The sequence below is a fragment of the Tachysurus vachellii genome, chromosome 26, assembly GCF_030014155.1.
Source record: "Tachysurus vachellii isolate PV-2020 chromosome 26, HZAU_Pvac_v1, whole genome shotgun sequence".
NCBI classification, from domain to species: Eukaryota; Metazoa; Chordata; class Actinopteri; order Siluriformes; family Bagridae; genus Tachysurus; species Tachysurus vachellii.
Window position 1 is genome coordinate 1,995,552 of NC_083485.1, and position 15,981 is coordinate 2,011,532.

A 15,981-nucleotide genomic window follows, 5' to 3' on the forward strand; every position below is an offset into this window, starting at 1 on the left:
ATGAATGAATGAATGAATACGTTTTTAATAAGTATAGGATGGAGTCGTGGGTTATGTTGCCTAATGAAATTGTACATATTTTATACTGCTTTAAATGATCTTGTTATATTTATATTGTGTTATTACATTGACTTGTTAAAAAATGTATTGTTAAGAATTGATGTTAATAAATGTGTCCAAAAGTCAGATTTTATTTTGTCATAGAATTTTGGTCCCCTCCTTGAACCGCCACCTTATTGTGGTGGAGGGGTTTGCGTGCCTGAATGATCCTAGGAGCTATGTTGTAGAGTTGGGTCCGAGTCCACCTTTGTCGAGTACGAGTCAAGACCAAGTCCTTAAACATCAAGTCCAAGTCCGAGACCGAGTCCAAAAGGGCCCGAGTTGGACTCAAGTCCGAGTTCTTAAAGGCCGAGTCCGAGTCGAGTCCGCCCGAGTCCAGAAAGTAATTAAATTAAAAAAAAAGATTATAAATTGGTATTGTAAATTTTTATATTCTATTAATATTTTAACCTTACAACCCATTAAATCAATGGCAATATAAAAATGTAATAAAAAATACCACTATTACATCTTGTCATTGCCATTGAACATTTTTATTTTATGTCAACAGAACTAGTTTCCTATCAAAAAAGGTTTCAAAGAAAAGAAGGTTATATGTAGAACTTTTATTGTATTACAAGTGCATGAAAATACAAATGAACCCGTTTTATTATTGTATCACAATATATTATCCTCCAGTTAAAGCTGACATTTCAATTATTTAATGCCTCTCCCCCACATTTAAATAGGCTGAGGAAATACTCAGACTAGAGTTTAAATCTATCAGCTAGTCATAACAACAAACTTAAAGCTTTATTACGGTGCTTAATCAACAACAAACTCCTTTCTGAACACAGCTCTCTGGTCTTGTAACATGAGTTGTAATGAACACTGAACATGAAATGTACAGTACTATAGTGCACAGTCAAGCACTAAACCAGGGCCATATTGCTTTTCAAAAATACAAGCGCTGTGACCATTTTATGAGTTAAGCGTGCACGATGTGGTCTCACGATGAGGCCACCTTTGCTAAAGACACGCTCTACTGGTGCAGAGGATGCTGGAATAGACAGCACTTTTACAACCAGAGAGTAAAGCTGTGGGAATTTCTCCCTGTTTGTCGACCAAAATTCAAGTGCTGTATTTGTGTCTGTGTTTTGAATGGCATCAAAGTACTTGTGTATCTGAGCTGAAATGCATGCATCCTTAGCTGAGTGACTCAGGTGCTTGTGAGCTCGATAGCGAGCTAGAAGTCGTGGGCATTTGCCAGGAGGAGAATCTGAGGTTTCATCAACATCACCTCCAGAATGCAGCATGTCTCCATCTGCTGTGGCCTCAACTTCTGCAGTCAAAGAATCTGAAAAATATGAAACATGCACAAATAACACACGTTAAAATGCATTTGGATTTAGGGACCTAAGGACCATTATTGTATGCCTACTGCATATTTTTATGCTCTGCAATATACAGAGTATATAGTAGACAAATAAGAAGTTTGCTTCACAATAAATTGCAGACAAATCATTTTTAGGTTATTAAAGCAAATAAAATGAATTACCTATAAGTGTTCTTTTCAGATCCTCTCTGAATTTCTTCACCGAATCTGGTGATCTCTCATTGTTGGTTACATCTAGATCAACCCAGTTCAGGCCAAACTGAGGATCAAGCATTGTTGCCAAGAAATAGACATTATGGTTGAACTGGTCCTCTTTCCCATTTTGCTCAACCATTTTGGTTCTCACAAAGATCCCAGAGAATCTCTTTAAAAGTGATTGCCGAAGGGATGTGGCTAGAGGCCGGCAATGACTTTGTGACTCTGATATTTGGAGCAGATGAGTGTTTAAATCAAGTACAGTGGGGACCACCATACTAATAGTGACCATTTTCTCACCCTCTGTAAGGTCTGTTGCTTCCGCAAAAGGAAAGAGAACAGAACCTAAATTCTTCAGTTGATTCCATTCACGAACTGAAAAAAGAACATGTTGAAAGTCTGAACTGCAAATTTGTGTGAGATCCCTATGGTCAAGTGCTGTAAGGGCCTGTAGCTGCTTGAATGTACTGTTCCAGCGTGTGGATGTAGCTGCAGGAATTGATCTATCTGTCCCAAATTTAGCCTCAAATCGTTCTTTAAATGTAGTACTTGTGTGAAGTAATGAGGTTAATTTTGACATTTTGGTAAGTGCTGAAGAAAAGGCCTTGGCTTCTTTCATTCCATCATGTACAACTAATTGCAGAGAATGTGCAAAACATGACAGCCTTTGTCTTGTTCTCACCATGATAGTCTCGTCTTCCCAGGTCACATCCTCCCAAAGACTCTCATCATCTAAGTTTTCCTATTCTGCATCACTGCCATCACTGTGCTGCTCTTCCTGTGGTAGCTTGACTTTGAATGCACACTTCATATTGACTGCATTATCAGTAATAATGTACCTGACTTTACTTGCTATGTTATATTCATCAATGATCTCGTCAAATGCCATGGCTATGTTGTCTCCACTGTGTCTGCCACAAAACCGCCTACAGTCTAAAAGAAAGGACTCCAGCTGATTTCCATCTTGGTTTAATCCATGGGCAGTAACACCGAAGAAGGACCGCATGGTTCGATCAGACCATATGTCAGCAGTTATGGACACAGATGATTGGGTCTGGAGCTTCCTTTTAATTGAATCTTTCACCTGATCAACCAACAAAGGAATGTGTTTTTCAGTGATTGTTTTTCTTGCAATGGGAGTGTATTTGTTGTCCATTACTTTCAAGAAATGCCTGAAATGCTGATTTTCAACAATTGACAGAGGTAAAGTGCAGCCAATGAGGAGATCCTTAATGATGGCATTATGAATTTCTTGTTGTCTTGGAGAACTTGCATCATAAAGTTGCACTGCTTGTTTGGTCAATTCTGGTCTTGCAAATCCTGCAATGCTGGGCTGTTGGTCTGTTGGTTGCTGCTGCTGTCTTTGGTACTCTCTTATTCTGGGAAAAAAAGGAGAACATTTTAACAACACTTGCTAATTCAAAAACAGAAGGTACAGTACATGCAAAACAAGGGTATTTGTCTAATGTGCCTCAAACATTTTTTTTTGCAAAGTTTTGTTTAAGCTATTTTACTAGTTATTGCAATTCAGATCACATTAAGTAATTGATAGAAAATAATTACATTACATTAAGAGCAAATCATTTTATATTTAAAAAGACTATATTTACAGTCCCTGCATTTCTGTGGTGATATGTTAATTTCCTTACTAAAATGTAAAAAACAAATCTCAATCAGCGGGGTTTATATTATTTCCCACATTAAGAATTACATTTAACATTTTGTAAAATTAAAGACTGGAATCACCAAATGCTAATGTTTAGGGGTGGGCGATACTAAAATCTTACTTCACGATAATTGCTTTCTCAAGTAGGTCCAAGTAGTATTCAAGTAAGAATAAATACTACTGGAATTAAATAAAGCAATTAAATGTAAAATAAAACAGACTTCACTGTATGACATGCACATTGATTCTCATTACATTTAATAAAGTTAGTTATCAGTAGAGTGAGTGATTTTGTTAACATTACGGCAACAGATTTATTTGACTGATATGACTATTTTTCCCAACTGTTTGTTTACATTCACTTAAGACATCTTAACAATGTACATAACCGACTGTTTACATGAATACTCGGCCAAACTTACATTTTGACATGATGTGTGTGAATTTTTTTGACCGTGCAAGTGTAAAACCATTAGATAATTCATCACTGATGACGCACATTGAGGCGGCCTCATGGCGGTCTGCATGATTTAAATTGGCGCGCCCGCGCACACACACAGACCCAATATATATTTAGCGTCATATCGCCCAGCCCTAACAATGTTATTTGGATTTAAACTGGTATAAAAGTTATAATAAGAAACTTACCTTTCTTTATGTTTTCTCTGAACATGTCGGTAGAAATTTGAAGTCGTGCCAGAAACATCAGTAAGAGTTGTTTTGCAAAATTTGCAATCCGCAGAGTGCTTCTTTTTACCGGATGTCTTGCAAATAAATTCTTTATGATTTTCGTAAGCAAAACAAATTATTGCTGACTTTGAAGACATCGTCCTAGCCACAGATTGATATCCAGTGAGTGATGTGTGTGTTTCGTCTGCAAGCATAAGATGATGCTACTGCTGCCTGCCGGTGTGGTGGCAGTAAAATGACAAACGGGAACATTAATTAATTTCTCATCTCAATTTTATGCTGGTTTTATTGTTACACATGACGCGACTCGACTGTACTCGGAATATTTTCCGAGTCCAAAATGTTCAAGTCCGTGTCAAGTCCGAGTACAAATTCACCCGAGTGCGTGACAAGTCCGAGTTCATTCAAAATTGGACTCGAGTCCGGACTCGAGTCCGAGTCCGAGTTCGAGTACCCCAACTCTACTATGTTGTCTGGGGCTTTTTTGCCCCTGGTAGGGTCTCCCAAGGCAAACAGGTCCTGGGTGACAGGCCAGACAAAGAGCGGTTCAAGAGCCCTTTATGAAGAACAATAAAACAAGGTCCGTGACGTCGCCCGGTATGGCGCAACCGGGGCCCCACCCTGGAGCCAGGCCCGGGGTTGGGGCTCGCATGCGAGCGCCTGGTGGCCGGGTCTTACCCCATGGGGCCCGGCCGGGCACAGCCCGAAAGAGTGACGTGGGGCCGATCTCCTGTGGGCCCACCACCTGCAGGAGAAACCGTAAGGGGCTGGTGCAATGTGGATTGGGTGGCAGTCGAAGGCGGGAGCCTCGGCGACCCAATCCCCGGACACGGAATCTGGCTCTAGGGACATGGAATGTCACCTCGCTGGGGGGGAAGGAGCCTGAGCTGGTGCGGGAGGTCGAGAGATACCGACTAGATATAGTTGGGCTCACCTCCACGCACGGCTTGGGCTCTGGAACCCAACTCCTTGAGAGAGGCTGGGCTCTCTACTACTCTGGAGTTGCCCGCGGTGAGAGGCGGCGGGCTGGTGTGGGCTTGCTCATAGCCCCCCAGCTCAGCAGCCATGTGTTGGAGTTCACCCCGGTGAACGAGAGGGTCGTTTCCCTACGCCTTCGGGTCGGGGAGAGGTCTCTCACTGTTATTTGTGCTTACGGGCCAAATGGCAGTGTAGAGTACCCGACCTTCTTGGAGTCTCTGGGAGGGGTGCTGGAAAGTGCTCCGACCGGGGACTCCGTCATTCTACTGGGGGACTTCAACGCTCACGTGGGCAGCGACAGTGACACCTGGAGGGGCGTGATTGGGAGGAACGGCCCCCCCGACCTGAACCCGAGTGGTGTTCTGTTATTGGACTTCTGTGCTAGTCACAGTTTGTCCATAATGAACACCATGTTCAAGCATAAGGGTGTCCATCAGTACACATGGCATCAGGACACCCTAGGTCGGAGGTCGATGATCGACTTTGTGGTTGTTTCATCTGACCTCCGGCCGTATGTCTTGGACACTCGGGTAAAGAGAGGGGCGGAGCTGTCAACTGATCACCACCTGGTGGTGAGTTGGATCCGATGGCCGGGGAGGAAGTTGGACAGACTTGGCAGACCCAAACGTACTGTGAGGGTCCGCTGGGAACGTTTGGCAGAGTCTCCGGTCAGAGAGATCTTCAACTCCCACCTCCGGCGGAGCTTCAACCAGATCCCGAGGGAGGTTGGAGACATTGAGTCTGAGTGGACCATGTTCTCCACCTCCATTGTCGACGCGGCCGCGCGGAGCTGTGGCCGTAAGGTCTCTGGTGCCTGTCGTGGCGGCAATCCCCGAACCCGGTGGTGGACACCGGAAGTAAGGGATGCCGTCAAGCTGAAGAAGGAGTCCTATCGAGCCTGGTTGGCTCGGGGGACTCCGGAGGCAGCTGATAGGTACTGGAGGGCCAAGCGAGCTTCAGCCCGGGTGGTTGCAGAGGCAAAAACTCAGGTCTGGGAAGAGTTCGGTGAGGCCATGGAGAAGGACTATAGGTTGGCCTCGAAGAAATTCTGGCAAACCGTCCGGCGCCTCAGGAAGGGGAAGCAGTGCCCTGCTCACACTGTTTACAGTGAGAGTGGGAATCTGCTGACTTCCACTGGGGACATTCTCGGACGGTGGAAGGAGTACTTCGAGGATCTCCTCAACCCCACCGACATGTCTTCCACTGAGGAAGCAGAGGCAGAGGGCTCAGTTGAGGACTCATCGATCCCCCAAGCTGAGGTCACTGAGGCGGTTGAGAAGCTCCTCAGTGGCAAGGCACCGGGGGTGGATGAGATCCGCCCTGAGTACCTCAAGTCTCTGGATGTTGTGGGGCTGTCTTGGTTGACACGCCTCTGCAACATCGCGTGGCGGCTGGGGACAGTGCCTCTGGACTGGCAGACTGGGGTGGTGGTCCCTCTGTTTAAGAAGGGGGACCGGAGGGTGTGTTCCAACTACAGGGGGATCACACTCCTCAGCCTCCCCGGAAAAGTCTATGCCAGGGAACTGGAGAGGAGAATTCGGCCGATAGTCGAACCTCGGATTCAGGAGGAACAATGTGGGTTTCGTCCCGGTCGTGGAACACTGGACCATCTCTATACCCTCACCAGGTTGCTGGAGGGTTCATGGGAGTTTGCCCAACCAGTCCACATGTGCTTTGTGGATCTGGAGAAGGCATTCGACTGTGTCCCTCGTGGTGATCTGTGGGGGGTGCTCTGGGAGTATGGGGTCCGGGGCCCTCAGCTAAGGGCTGTTCGGTCCCTATATGACCAGAGCAGGAGTTTGGTTCGCATTGCCGGCAGTAAGTCAGACTTGTTCCCGGTGCATGTTGGACTCCGGCAGGGCTGCCCTTTGTCACCGGTCCTGTTCATTATTTATATGGACAGGATTTCTAGGCGCAGTCAGGGGCCGGAGGGAGTCCGGTTTGGGGACCACGGGATTTCGTCTCTGCTTTTTGCAGATGATGTTGTCCTGTTGGCTTCTTCAAATCAGGACCTTCAGCGTGCACTGGGACGGTTTGCAGCCGAGTGTGAAGCGGCAGGGATGAGAATCAGCACCTCCAAGTCCGAGGCCATGGTTCTCAGCCGGAAAAGGGTGGCTTGTCCCCTTCGGGTTGGTGGAAAGCTCCTGCCTCAAGTGGAGGAGTTTAAGTATCTTGGGGTCTTGTTCACGAGTGAGGGAAGGATGGAGCGGGAGATCGACAGGCGGATCGGTGTATCTTCTGCAGTGATGCGGTCGATATACCGGTCTGTTGTGGTGAAGAAAGAGCTGAGCCGCAAGGCGAAGCTCTCTATTTACCAGTCGATCTACGTTCCTACCCTTACCTATGGTCATGAGCTTTGGGTCATGACCGAAAGGACAAGATCCCGGATACAGGCGGCCGAAATGAGTTTCCGCCGCAGGGTGGCTGGGCGCTCCCTTAGAGATAGGGTGAGGAGCTCAGTCACTCGGGAGGAGCTCAGAGTAGAGCCGCTGCTCCTCCACATCGAGAGGAGTCAGCTGAGGTGGCTCGGGCATCTGTTCCGGATGCCTCCTGGACGCCTCCCTGGGGAGGTGTTCCGGGCATGTCCAACCGGGAGGAGGCCCCGGGGAAGACCTAGGACACGCTGGAGGGACTATGTCTCTCGGCTGGCCTGGGAACGCCTCGGTATTCCCCCGGAGGAGCTGGAGGAAGTGTCTGGGGAGAGGGAAGTCTGGGTGTCCCTGCTCAGACTGCTGCCCCCGCGACCCGGCCCCGGATAAGCGGTAGAAGATGGATGGATGGATGGATAGAATTTTGGTGTGTTCTTAACATAATGTGTACAGACAAAGACAGCACATAATAATGTGTTAATATTACACGTTTACACATCTTTGTGTTAACCTTCCAGACACATTTACTGTGTTAAACTCATTAACACTGTAAATGTGTCAAAAATAACACAATACGCTTTGTCCTGGAACTCACCCATGGATGTGTCAGAATTTAACACGGTTTGTGTCTGTTTTAACACATCCTTTCTAAGAGTGTAATAAAATGTTGTACAGAAAACACAGCTTATGTTAGAGATTTTAATCTTCTTATAATAATACTGAGTGTTTTTGTGTAATATTGATTCTTCCCTGATTACCACTTTCTATGTGTGTGTTACTGTGTGTTAGTAGTGTTAATGTGGTGTTGTGTGTTAGTGCAGTGTTAATGTGTTACTGTGTGTTGGTGTGTGTTAGTGCAGTGTTAATGTGTGTTAGTGTGTGTCGGTGTGTGTTAGTGCAGTGTTGGTGTGTGTTAGTGCAGTGTTAATGCATTGTTATGTGTTAATGCAGTGTTGGTGTGTGTTAGTGCAGTTAGTCCTGATCCCCTGTACATCACTGCTGCAGGTCTGTTTGGGATTCCAGTGGAAATGTTCAGCTGGAATCGGCAGAGTCGGAGCTGCTGTGTCTCTGAGTTGAAGTGGAACACATAAAGACCCACATTAACATTTTACACTCACATCTTTCCTCAGTCACTCTGTCAGGATTTAATCCTAATTGATTGTAGGTTCCTGTTAAGAATATTCTTGCTCTTTAAAGTCACAGTGTTTATCTGAACGTACCTGAATTAATTAGACACATACAACTGGTGAAGATAAAAAACACAAGATCCTGTTGTTGACCTCTTTATTATAGTTATTGTACATTTCTACATGCAAAACATTCCATAAACCTTTCAGTAAATACACATTCAATTTTATTGCACACCCAGATAATGTAGAAATGTGTCACTCATTCAGCTGTTTGTGTTTCTGTTACAGAAATGAGGTATGAATTAAGAAGCAGAATCAGACACCAGGAGAAAAGAGCTTAGTGAAGTAACAGTGACACTAAAACATTATTAAACACAGGAAAAGTGTCACTACATGGTTTCAGTTCCTGTGTTTCTATCATTATAGACTCCCCTAACTAACACCATTACAGAATAAAACACTTGGAGGTGTTCAGTTAGAGGAAAATGATTAATGATTACGTTACTGTTCCCACCTGGAAATAGATTATTTACTGACTACAAACATTCTTAGTGTTTATTCATTAAAGAATGACACGTTACTTTTCCCATTTAGTTTAACATGTAAATACTGTGGAACGTCTGAGTTATCAGTTATAACAGGAATAATAACAGCTATAGATGTGATTCCTTCATCAGTCTCTCTCTTTTCTCTGATGCTGATAAATAGAAAATAAAGCAGTCACATCACAGAGAAAGCGTCTGAACTGGAGTTCTGCTATTTCAGTACCAGTTTACATGTCACATGTGGTATAATCTGAAACCCTCCTCCTGTTGGTGAGTTTTAGATGAACATCATAGCAGCACACACACTCTGACATGTCAAGAGAAAATGTCTCACAATGCCAGACCTTTATTAAGACTGTCTTTGTTTACAATTGCACAAAATCGTCCTCTGGTTGATTGTCACATTATAAAATATAAGACCGCTGATCTCAGGTCACAATAAAAGGATTCTGTCTCGATGTGTGATTTTTTACTGCAGCAGCAAAATCGAGCTCAAACTCATAAATGCAGCGTAAACTCGTCTTAAACCTGCTGCTGGATCTCATATGTTACTCATCACTGTTGTCCTGTAGACTTCTTCACTCAGTCTGAGATGTTCTCTGAGCTCTGAACGTTTCTCTGTTCTTCTCCTCTATCTGTCTGCTGAACTCTTTGTCTTTCAGGAGAACATGTTTCTCTGGAGTTCAGGCAGGATGATCTTCATGAGGTTTAAAAGGATGCACTGTATTTGTTACACTGATTATACAGTGAACTGTAGTGAGCTCTGATCTTTCACAAACCATCAACTCCTTCAATTTAATGTTACAAATATGAACCTCATTGAGCAGCAGTGTGGTATAAAATGGTTAATAGTGTTGTTTAAAGGTGAATAAAACAATGTGCATTAACAATGAAATATATTTTCCACAGGTTTTGTCCTGAAGGTGTCAAATCAGTGTATCATCAAACCCTTAAAATGTACCTTCAGCTTTCAAGTAAAGTGTTAATGTCCTCCTCGACTCTCTCAGTCTGTTAGGAATCACATTCTTCATCTTATTCACTAAATTTATTCCTGTTCTGGGTCTGTTACTTCCAGCACAGTTGTAATGTAAGCTTCTTTCAGCATACTGAAATGTTCTGTGACCTCAAAAAGTTTCTGTTGAAGATTCTCCATCTCTCTGTTCTTCTCCTCCATCTGTCTGCTGAAATCTTCCTGCATCTTTGTTTTTGAGACTATAAAGTTAGTCTGGAGTTCAGGCAGGATGATCTTCATGAGCTTTCTCTCTGCCTCTGTCATGACATCTCCTTCATACATTTCCCAGATCTCCTCCATCTTTTGTCTGTGCCTCTCCTCCATCTCTATCCTCTCCATCTCTCTCTTTTCTTTTAGTTTCATCAACTCTTCTTCGATTTCTGTCCTTCGCTCTACCTCTCTTTGCAGTTCCTGTTCCAGTTCTTTCTTTTTCTCTTCATCCCTCTCTTCTTTCATCTTTCTCTCCAGTTCAGTTGTTCGAACATTAAGTTGTTTGATGTCTCTATCATGCTCCTCGATCACTCCCTCTATCTTTCTCAGAGAATCCTGCACCTCGTTCTCTATTTTTTCTTTCATGTCCTTCTCCTCTCTCTCTCTTTTCTTTTCTCTTTTCTTTCGAATCGTTGCTTCCATTGCTCTAATTAGAGATTCTATCTCCAGGTAGATGTCAGTGCTGTAGAATTTCTCTCTGCTTCCTTCCACCATCTTCTCTATCTTCTCCAACAGCTCTGAGACCTGAGAACCATCTCCACTCTCATTAATGTTGAGACAGTGAAACCTGTTCCCACATTTCTCTACAAGTCTCTGGACCTCCTGGTCTCCTGATTGGATAAAGTCCTCAATGTTCTTCTTCTCACATTCATCAGTAACACTGAATATGATCATTGTGTTTCTCCAACATCTCTCTCCAAAGATCTCCTCCATTTTCTCCAGCATCCCTCTCTCCTCTCCTGTAGGCTGCTTTAGAGGTATGACCAGGAGGAAGGCGTGGGGTCCTGGAGCAGACAGACGGACACAGTGTCCCACGTCCTGTCTCAGCTTCTCCACAGGAAGTTCAGGGGAGAACCAGTCAGGCGTGTCCACCACAGTCACCTTCCTCCCAGCCACCTCCCCCTGTGTGCTCTCACTCTGCTGGGTGGCTGTAGATGTAGCTGTAGACGTAGCAGCCTGGTTCCTCTCCTCTCTGCCCAGGATGATGTTTCCTGTTACACTCTTCCCAGACCCCGTCCTCCCCAGCAGCACCAGCCTCAGTTCTGCTACAGGAACCGATGCTGGAGGATGTGGACTAGACGATTCTCCACCCACTGAAATGAACAAGAATGAATCATTTAATACAAAATCACTTACTACATTGTGGTGATGACGCTGTTCTATGGAGTATGGAGGCCGACTGCCTTTATATAACTCATACTCAAATTCCTCATCATGTTAGTGTCACTGTGATTGACGGAGGAAAGATTGATGTCGTCCATATCAAATGATTTTCTGTCACGCTGCTCAGAATCCAGAGATATTTAACATTTATCATTTTTACCTATTAGATATTTTTTCAGAACTTTTTATGTCCATGTTTTATATCAGCTTTACAATGTTGATGTTTTGACTGTAATCAAATTATAAATTTAAATCTGTCTGCTGCTTCTCTTTATATTCATCTCTTTTACCTCAAACTACTGTTGAGTTTCACATTAAACATACAACAATCATTAATCACTCACTTGTTGGACGTCTTCCATCCATACTGTGTCTTCTCCTGATTGGTGCTGCTGAGTCCTGAGTCTCTTCACTCACTAGGAAACATCAGAACCAGTCAGAATGAGAGACATTCTTCAGAAGGTAGAGTTAGACAGATGATATAATAAAGTTATGTCTTATACACTATAACTAACCCCTGTCACTGTTTAAATTACATTTCCTTATAATAACTGAAGAGTTGCACTATTAAGGATCATTACAGTATATTTATGTATTCATTTATTAATTGAATATTTAGAAACAATGACATTCTGAGAAACTTCTATAATTTAATTTGACATATTACTCACTATTTGGATGTAACCCTTCCTTGCTGTTTCTTCTCCTGATGGAGGCTGATGATTCTGGATCTGTCTGTTCCTGCAGCTGCTTTGTTTTCTCCTCTAGAAGTTTGTCTTTCTCCTGAAGCTCTTTGTCTCTTCCCATTAGCTGTGTCTCTCTCTCAGTTAGAAGTCTGTCTTTCTCTTCAAGCTCTTGGTTTTTTTCTGCTAACTCAGATGTCTGTTGCTCCACTACGATCATCGTGTCCTGTAGTTGTCTCTCTTTGTCCTGCAGCTCCTGTCCCAGTGTGTCCAGTTTATTTGTACTGGTTTCCAATTCTTTCACCACACCCTCCAGTTGTCTTTCTTTGTCCTTCAATTGTGTCTGATTCTTTTCTAACGTCATACTTGATTTTCTTAATTTTTCTCTTACTTCACTGATCTGTTTCTCCTTCTCTTCCAGTGTCTTGTCCTTCTTCTGAAGTGTTTGTGTATTTTCTGTCAGAAGTCTGTCTTTCTCCTGAAGCTCTTTGTCTCTTCCCATTAGCTGTGTCTCTCTCTCAGTTAGAAGTCTGTCTTTCTCTTCAAGCTGTTTGTTTTTTTCTGCTAACTCAGATTTCTGTTGATTCTTCAGTTCTGAGATTTCCTTGTCTTTATTTCTCAGTAATTGTGAAGCTCCGTCCAGTTCTGTAAAAAATTGGGCAGGAAAGTGAGCTGAATGATTATTGTGGTCAGAACCAGAGATCAGCTACAGAAACAGTGCTTATTATGACTAAAGCCAGAATGACTATTTATAATTATTTAAGATAAAAACTGAAGTGAGTAATGAGTTTAATAAGGAGAAACATTTACTGTTGTATTTTGGTTATTAATGATGTATTTTAAACTCTTGCTCATTATAACATTATATACACCTAACTGTAGTTTATATCTGAGATTTTACTGGTCCGTAAAATAAACTTTCTCTATAATAATAAAAAAACATGTAAATAATGTAAATAATATCTTGAATGGAGAATGTGAGAAGCTGTGAATTTCAGACTACAGGCTTACTGGAGATCTCGTTATTGAACACTTCAGGCTGTAAAGATGAACAGGTGTGTTTACTTTTGTACCTCCTTCCATACTCACCAGTCAGTAGAGCAGATTTCTCCATTTTCTTTCTCTCATCTTCTGACCATGTTCTATCTCTCTGAGGAAATGAATAAAACAGTGTGAAGGTTTTATACATGACTCAATAATGTATGTAAATAAAGTGTTAAATAAACATGAAGTGTTTCTCTGTTCAGATAACTGTGTGTGTGTGTGTGTGTGTGTGTGTAATAACACACTGAGTTTGAATGCAGCCAGCTGAAGAACACAATCATTAAACACTAAACCATAGGTCACTAACAGGCGGACCGCGGTCCGGGTCCGGACCCAGAAGCTGCCCAATCCGGACCCGGACCTACAGCCAAAACAAAAGGTTATGATTTAAAACTTTACGAAACGCTTCTATTTTAACCGACGCAGCTTTTGCAGTCTTTGCGACTCAACAGTGCAAGACAGATGAGAGAGAATTAGAGTAAAGTTACACATGAAAGAAAGATAGCGATACATGTAGAAAACAAAAGGAGAGAAACAGACGAGTGAGACGGAGAAAGGGAGAGAAACAGACGAGTGAGACGGAGAAAGGGAGAGAAACAGATGAGTGAGACGGAGAAAGGGAGAGAAACAGATGCGTGAGACGGAGAAAGGGAGAGAAACAGACGCGTGAGACGGAGAAAGGGAGAGAAACAGATGAGTGAAATTAAGACAGATTTCTGTTCACACTTCCCACTTCACCAGTGTGTCTCATATTAAAAGTGACAATGTGAAACGCCATTATGAGACAAAACATAAAGGTTTTGAAGAAATATATCCACTCAAATCTGAAGACAGCGTCCCTGAGACAGCTTTCCCAGGTCTGAGGGAAGTCGCCCTATACATCCTGACCATGTTTGGCTCTACATACAACTGCGAGGCAGCTTTCTCTACAATGAACATAATCAAAACTAAATATAGTTCCAGGGTCAGTAATGAGCACCTCCACATGTGTATGAGAGCGGCCCTGACTCCATTCAAGCCCAGGTTTAACCCTAACCCAAGCCAAGCTAGAGCTCAGTTCTCTCACTGAGATATAAAAGGGAAAGTTAAAGCACTTTATTTAAACATACACTATTCTCTTATTTTTAAATGTAGCCCTACTTTTCTGTATTTAATGAGAGAACGTTATACATGTCTACAATCATACATATGTTCAGTTCTATGTTACGTGACAAAAAATATTGTCAAAAGGTTTTTGAATTGTACTGAAATTATTTGATTTAACAGTCAGGTATTGATTGCTTGCAGATGTTGATACAACTACTAGGCTACTTATATATAGCTAGGCTATACTTATATATATACTAGGCTAAATATATATCACACTAACTAGTTAAACATTATGATCTTCCGGACCTTTGCTTCAAGAAATTTTCTCTTATTGGACCTCTTTAAATTTTAGTTGAATTCCTCTGCACTAAACTGGACCTTACAGGAGAGAGAAAAAAAATCATCTCCATGAGAATCAAGATGTTTGGTCTCATTTCTGCTGTGGTGACGTCACACAATATCACAATGAAGTCATGTTCTTATGCATCATAATCCACTGGTCCAGACATTTACATCTATTTTTAAAGACACTGATTGTGTTTAATGTTATTTTATGTTCATTAGCTGACTTTTATTTCTTCACAATCGTCAGTCAGCGATGATCAAAGAACACAAGAAACACAGAAACTGAGAGAAATTTATGTTTTTATCCCAAAAGACCACCAGACTGATCACCTCCAACAATTTTCATTGGGGGTGCCATTAATTTTAGCACAAAGATTTTAAGAAAACAGTTTTACTGTAACATTTTGTTAGTGTTGTAGGTCGTCTGCATCGATCCTCAAGTTAAACTGAACACGTGTTAAACCTTTTCTGTGTCACTTTAAATGGAATTAAAGACAAAGTTTGCAGATAAACATCAAAGGAATGAAGGTGGTCATTTTTCTTACATTTTGTTTATGTTTCCACAAAGTGTTTACACTCCTAGAAATAATAATTACATCATAACAACACCAGTAATAACAGCAGATTGCTAGCAAACAGTTCAACAACTGTGTTTCTAGAACAATCCTTTGTGACTTTTTATCCACAATAAACCATCACTGGGAGCCGGTTGCCATGGTAACTCATTTACCCCTCACTGATCACTGGTCTAATTATAACATAATTTATCAATTTTTATGCTGCTATCATCAGTAAGACATTAATGAATGTAATATTTTATAACAGTTTACTCACCTGTTCAACACAGACGTCTTTAACTAAAGGAGGATGTGGGGAAAAAGCACAATAAGTTTGTTGAGATTATTAAAAATGCATTGTAATTTTCAGTATTTCTGTATTTTATCCTGTAGTATTAGCTGTAAACATTCCTAAAAAGTCTGTTTTGATCCTGTACTGTATTGTTTCTCTTCTCTTTCTGCTCTTCAGGATCTTTCAGTATTAATGCAGTAAGAAACAAATTCCCCAGATGACTTACTTCCATTCTGTTCGAATCTCTTTCATGCAGCATTATCAAGTGTGACTCTCTAACTCACATCTCTCTGTAGTTCTGTTCACTACAGTAATGTTAGCCAGGATCAGTAACTTTAATAGAGAGTTATTGTTATCAAATCACATTCAAACAAAAACCTTCAGCTTTTTCTCTCTCAGTATCAGTGTGTAGGTCAGATTTCTGTGTCTGTACAACACTAAATGACAAACTAGACACCAGCATGATGAATGTTCTGTTAGAGATCACAGTCTGTTGTGTTCACTACACTATGCTCATGATGCTCAGTGGTACATAAACAAGTAAATACAAAATTAAATTATTATTAAATTCACTCTC

The 15,981-nt window shown here is 42.1% G+C and overlaps 2 protein-coding genes across 6 annotated transcripts in view; both read right to left on the bottom strand.

Moving 5' to 3' along the window:
• Positions 1-15,981, bottom strand: part of LOC132841176 (calponin homology domain-containing protein DDB_G0272472-like) — a 102,535-nt gene that overhangs the window by 30,372 nt on the left and 56,182 nt on the right. The window contains exons 2-6 of one of the 4 annotated variants that reach the window (XM_060863419.1): positions 15,390-15,412; positions 13,167-13,227; positions 12,066-12,722; positions 11,739-11,810; positions 8,604-11,324 (exon numbers count right to left, since the gene is read on the bottom strand). The exons of 1 other annotated variant lie outside the window; for it this stretch is intronic. In XM_060863419.1, coding sequence (XP_060719402.1) covers positions 10,054-11,324; positions 11,739-11,810; positions 12,066-12,722; positions 13,167-13,191 — 2,025 coding nt within the window. In that variant the 5' untranslated portion in view covers positions 13,192-13,227; positions 15,390-15,412 and the 3' untranslated portion in view covers positions 8,604-10,053. Of the gene's footprint in view, positions 1-8,603; positions 11,325-11,738; positions 11,811-12,065; positions 12,723-13,166; positions 13,228-15,389; positions 15,902-15,981 lie in introns of those variants that run through there. 2 more of the 4 variants (XM_060863422.1, XM_060863423.1) reach the window with 2 other exon arrangements.
• Positions 572-4,271, bottom strand: LOC132841196 (uncharacterized). Of its 2 annotated transcripts, XM_060863462.1 has the most exons (3): positions 3,945-4,271; positions 1,598-3,009; positions 572-1,396 (listed from the first exon to the last, which is right to left on the bottom strand). In XM_060863462.1, the coding sequence occupies exons 2-3, from the start codon at positions 2,313-2,315 to the stop codon at positions 972-974; spliced, it is 1,143 nt and encodes a 380-aa protein (XP_060719445.1). In that variant the 5' UTR covers positions 2,316-3,009; positions 3,945-4,271; the 3' UTR covers positions 572-971. The 2 variants fall into 2 exon arrangements, with proteins under 2 accessions (XP_060719445.1, XP_060719446.1); XM_060863463.1 differs by lacking the exon at positions 3,945-4,271 and having other exon boundaries at positions 1,598-3,220.

What these genes read in the sequence shown, in the direction of transcription:
- LOC132841196 (XM_060863462.1), bottom strand. Translation starts at nt 2,315, where the DNA reads ATGGTGAGAACAAGACAAAGGCTGTCATGTTTTGCACATTCTCTGCAA. An exon ending in TCTGAAAAGAACACTTATAG is followed by an intron (nt 1,397 to 1,597) that starts GTAATTCATTTT and finishes CATATTTTTCAG; the next exon opens with ATTCTTTGACTGCAGAAGTT.